The sequence below is a fragment of the Durio zibethinus genome, chromosome 25 (assembly GCF_047325235.1).
Source record: "Durio zibethinus cultivar Kanyao isolate XHJ-2024 chromosome 25, ASM4732523v1, whole genome shotgun sequence".
In the NCBI taxonomy this organism is placed as follows: Eukaryota; Viridiplantae; Streptophyta; class Magnoliopsida; order Malvales; family Malvaceae; genus Durio; species Durio zibethinus.
The window spans coordinates 11,085,894-11,091,554 of record NC_143186.1 but is presented as its reverse complement, the minus strand read 5'-3'; the positions used below and the strand labels follow the sequence as shown (position 1 = coordinate 11,091,554).

At 31.8% G+C, this 5,661-nt stretch overlaps 1 protein-coding gene across 1 annotated transcript; it reads left to right on the top strand.

The window, feature by feature from the left end:
• The first annotated feature begins 238 nt into the window (after positions 1 to 238).
• Positions 239 to 4,966, top strand: LOC111275994 (LEAF RUST 10 DISEASE-RESISTANCE LOCUS RECEPTOR-LIKE PROTEIN KINASE-like 2.2). The gene is made up of 4 exons (XM_089754692.1): positions 239 to 972; positions 2,500 to 2,588; positions 2,713 to 2,742; positions 3,722 to 4,966. The coding sequence occupies exons 1-4, from the start codon at positions 254 to 256 to the stop codon at positions 4,855 to 4,857; spliced, it is 1,974 nt and encodes a 657-aa protein (XP_089610818.1). The 5' UTR covers positions 239 to 253; the 3' UTR covers positions 4,858 to 4,966.
• Positions 4,967 to 5,661: the final 695 nt, after the last annotated feature.

The window sequence follows — 5,661 nt, the reverse complement described above, 5'->3', positions numbered from 1 at the left end:
TGACAATATCTAATATATTAATAGAATATAAAATTTATATAATAATAATATATCAAATATAAATTTTTTTTACGTCTATATTGTTGATTTTAATTGAATAATAATTAAAATGGTTTAAAGCACTTGACGGGTCAGTCAACTTGGATATGCATTTACCTTTCTTTAATTCGTATTGCCAAAGTCGTTAAAGTCTTCCCTCACTTTATATATTTCCTTGGACTTAAATCTGGTTCTTCATCACCAAAACTTTAGGATGGTAAAAGCACAACTTTCGTTGTTTTGGCTCATGGCCCTTTCTTTTTTCCTATCATTCCCTGATTCTTGCATCGCTAAACTTCCAATTCCTAAAGATTGTGGCTCTTCTTACTGTGGAAACGTTACCGTCAATTTCCCTTTGCGATTAAAAAGCCAGCTTCCCGAGTGTGGTTACTATAACCTGGAACTGGAATGCGACAACAACAATCGCACCACTTTTGTGTTTGTTGGGGAGAAATTGTACGTCCAAAAGATCTCTTATGAAAACCAAACAATACGAGCTCTGGATATGGTGGATCATGAGAGACTGAGCAGAGACAATTGCTCCCTTCCTCGTAATATTATTAGATATCTATTTGATTCTTGGATTGATTTAAATTCAACAGCCGCACTATCCGTTGGTTTAAATTATCCTCATAGTTTTATGTATCTAGTAAATTGCACAACAGCAATGAAATCTTCTCTATACGTCAATGCCTCTCGTTGCTCCAATAGCTATTCCCATCCGCCTTCCTACTTTTATTTTTTAGATGAAAACACCCGGCCGTCCGATTTCAATCCATCTTGCATAGTCATAGCCGAGGTTCCAATCATGCTTGAGAATATTACAGGTCTGTCTACTTCGGATATTTATGAACAGCTATTACAGGGCTATGAACTGGAATGGGAATTCCACAACTTCTACACATGTTGCGAAGATTCATTAATCCGACAGATGTAAGTTTTTTTGTGCATTTGAGATCTATTTTAGAAAAGATTGATAACTGTTCTTGATAGGAATTTAGACTAATAATTAAATTAAAAAATTACAGTTAGGTGTATCAGACGATTGCAATATAATAAATGATTAGTGTTTTCTTTTTAAAATAATATTATATGACGTAATGAATGTAATTCATATATTTCGAGTGTAATGAGGTATTTTATTGTCAAGATAAAATTGACCTTTTCTTTTCTTCTCTCTTCCAACTTTCTTCCTCATCGATCAACGGCCAACTGGTACGGACAAGGAAGGATTTGGAAAAGGAAAAATGAATAAAAGGGAAAAGTATAAAAAAAAAAAAAAATTAAGGGTAATTTTGGTACTTCGTTGGTTTTTTTTAATTACAGTAGTTGATAGTGATTAACATTTTTATGATTACATTAAAAAAATCATTTCATCAAACATTACTTATTTTTCAATAAACTACACAGCCCATTAATTTATTTCTATTTCAATACCTAAGTGCAATTTTCTCTAATAAAAAGCAGTGCCTTGGTTCTGCTAACATTATTTGAAACTCGTGATTCGAAAAACTAAAATAAAAATCAAATTGTTGTTTAAATCGAAAATTTTGAATTTGTTTCAATACCATATTCTAGTAGTCAACTATACAATGACAAATTCATCTTTAATAACTTTCACTACAAGTAAGAATAAGATTTTTTTGTGCATTTTAGTTCCGTTTTAGAAAAAATTGATAACTGTTCTTGATAGGAATTTAGATTAATAATTAAATTTAAAAAATTACAGTTAGGGGTATTTGAATATTCCAACATAATAAATTATCACTGATTTTTTAAAATAAATATTATTTGATGCAATGAATATGCAATTTTTATATTTTAAATGTAATGAGGCATTCTGCTGTCAAGATCACAATGTCTTTTTCTTTTCTTTTTCTTCTCTTTCCACCCTCCTGCTCATCGGTCAAGGGCCAACTGGCACCAGCAAGGGCGGGTTTAAAAAAAAAAAAAGATAAAAAGGAGAGAAAATATAAACAAAAATTAAGGGTATTTTTGGTATTGGGTGGGTTCTTTTTGTACAGTTGGTAGTAATTAACATTTTCACGATTACATTAAGAATAAATCATTACATCAAACATTAATTATTTTTCAAAAAACCATACTGACCGTTAATTTATTTCCATTTCATTAGTAAGTGCAATTTTCTCTAATAAAAATTAGCTCCTTGGTTATGCTAGCGTTATTTGAAAATTGTGATTGGGAAATCTAAAATTAAAATCAAATTGATGTTTAAGTAGAGAAGTTTGAATTCATTTCCATACTGTATTCTAATAGTCAACTATACAATGACAAATTCATCTTTAGTATCTTTCACTACAGGTAAAAATAAGATACTACAAAATATAATGTTTTATCTGTTGATTTTTTTGTTTTTTACATTTCTTTATCTGCTTCAAATTAACAATATTCTTTTATATCATCATTATTAATTTTAATTTAATGTGTTGAAAAATTCAGATTGTCAATTTTGGGATATGCCTTGAATATCTATGTGGACAACATTGTGCATTTCCTTTTTAAGGGTCCCCATGTATTTTACAATGATGGTAATCAAACTAGACGTATGCTTCCCTGAGAATTCATTAGTAATGTTTTTCTTGGATTTGCTACATATTTTTGTTCTTTTATTGAAATAATTACATTTTTTTTTGCCTTGGTATTTTGTTGCAGTTACATATATTCTTTGTGTTGGAATAACAGGTATATTTAAATTTTAGCTTTATATTTGTATTTGCATATATAAATTGAGCAATATGCCAATATATATCCTAATCCTAAATTTTAAGAAAAAGGAAATGAAATGAGCCTATTAGATCATACAAGTTCAGATTTAATTCAATGTTAGAGGTTTTCCCAACTCTCATCATGGTCGCATTGGGTCTCATTGCTTAAAAATTTTGGTAGTACCCAAAATCTATGTTGATTCTCGTTGGTTTAACTCTATTGATAAGGTTGAGAGTGTATGGGAAGAAAAAAAATTGACAATCTTTCTTTTAAAAAATGTACAGAACATAGCACGATTATGCGTTTAGTGAATATTGTCAATAGTTGGAAGGATGAGAGTTTGTCAAAAGACAATATTAAGGAACAGTCTAACTCAAATCTTGGGTGTTACAGAGTTGACAATATTTCAAATGAGAATTTTGAAGAACCTGCCTTAACTTCTAACTCTTTTTTCTCTGTTATTTACCAATCAAAACTTGGACCCCCTGGTAGATGGTTACCTAGCTTTTTGCCTAAATAAGTTATAGTTTGAAGAATGTTAGCAGTCCTGTTAGAGATTTGGTGACATTAGAGAATGAAATAGATATATAGCATCCTCCAGAATTGTTGAGTCGACTATAAGTGACGATTGTAAATCCTGTTATGGTGAATTAGAGGATGTCAGCTCTTGACTTTAGCAATTCTTTTTTGGGTTCATTTGCATCTTTTGGTGTTTCTGTTATGGTGAATTAGTTTCAATTGTGTAGTTTAAAGTTATGTTTTTGGATGCATGTTTCAATATTTTCTGATTTGTTCATTTTCCCTCCTTGTTCAAGTTTAATCAATATGAATATACAATTTTGTGTCCGTGCTTCATGATTACTGTTAAAATTAAGGTTCATATGTTTGCATTTTCTTGGACACTAATGCCTTTCATTGAAAAATACTAATATGTTTATATATTTTTCTCGAGAAGGAGGAATTGCTTTAGCAAGAATGTTGCTGGGGATATCTATTTTGACTGCGGTTGTTACATACAAATTACGAAGAAGACACTTATCTGCTGATGATACCATTGAAGAGTTTCTTCAAAGTCAAAACAACTTTATACCTATTAGGTATTCTTACTATGAAATAAAAAGAATAACTAGTGGTTTCAAAGATAAATTAGGAGAAGGGGGTTATGGTTCAGTGTTTAAAGGAAAACTTCGTAGCAACCATCTTGTGGCAGTAAAGTTGTTAGGCAAATCAAAAGCTAATGGACAAGATTTCATTAGTGAAGTTGCAACAATTGGGAGGATTCATCATGTCAACATTGCGAAACTTATTGGGTTTTGTGTAGAGGGGTCAAAGCAAGCTCTTGTATATGATTTCATGGCAAATGGTTCCTTAGATAAAATCATATTTTCTGGAGAAAATAAGATCAGTTTAAGCTGGCAGAAAATGCTTGATATTGTGCTTGGAGTTGCTCGAGGAATTGACTATTTACATCGAGGATGTGACATGCAAATTTTACATTTTGATATCAAGCCTCATAATATTCTTCTAGATGAGAATTTCAACCCCAAAGTTTCAGATTTTGGTCTGGCAAAATTGTATTCAGTAGATGATAGTATTGTCTCTCTTACTGCAGCACGAGGTACACTGGGATATATCGCTCCTGAATTGGTCTACAAAAACATTGGAGGCATCTCATATAAGGCTGATGTTTATAGTTTTGGGATGCTATTAATGGAAATTGTGGGAAGAAGGAAAAATTTGAATGCATTTGTTGAACAATCAAGTCAGATATACTTCCCATCATGGATATATGATCGATTTGAGCAAGGAGAGGAAATAGAATTGGGAGATGTTACGGATAATGAGAAGACAATTTTGAGGAAGATGTTAGTAGTAGCTTTTTGGTGTATACAAATGAAGCCTCCTAGTCGTCCTTCAATGTCAAAAGTATTGGAGATGCTCGAAACTGATACTGACTTGCTTGAAATGCCTCCAAGACCTTTTCAGTTTCCTTTTGATGCATCAACTAAGGATCATGGTGGCGACAATCCAATTGATGAGCCAACTACATCACTTGATGCTACGAATGAAATTAGCTTAAATATAGTGTAAACTAGTGACGGTGCATTTGATTTTGTCCTCTATAAAGTTTTATAATTTTATGCCTAGCTTGCTACTGAAGCCATTTATATAGCAATTTACAGTATAATTTTTTATGTAATATACTTTTGGGAAACAATTAATATATGGTTAGGGATATACCCAAGTGAGGGTACTTTTCCATGGTGGACTGAACACCAGAATTTGCTATAACATGATATGAACGTTCTGTTGCACTGTTTGCAGAAGTTATAGAACCAATCATTCAAAACATCTATATCGTGTATCCTGGCTTCACATGTGCATCTTTTACTGTCTGCATTAGAGGGTGATATGAAATTTCTAAGAATCATGTGTTTTTAATAATCAAGATGCATGATGAAATAAAATTTGGTAAGTTAGAACATACCACAGCTACCGCTGGATCGAGCTCTAGAAGTTGTTCAATTGTCATTCATTCTTTTTTTTTTTCGTTTCCTTTTTTACGGGAAGTCGATCATCAATCTTCATCTCTAGTAAATTGGTCACTGAGTTTTCAGCTTCAAATCTGGAGAAAGGGAATGATTAGTGTTTTTTATTGGAGAAAGGGAGAACAGACCAGGATTGCACACCCGCAAATTGTATTAGCAATGATAATTAATGCAATTTATGGTTAAATTCAATATTTAGAAAAGGTTGGAGTACTTTTTAATTCAAAAACAAATTTAAAGAACTTGGCTAAGATTTTTAAATCAAGTACGTGATGGGTAAAGAAAATTGTACATGAATATGACATTGTGTCGCGTCTAGCGCAACGTATACACTGGGAGGATTGTG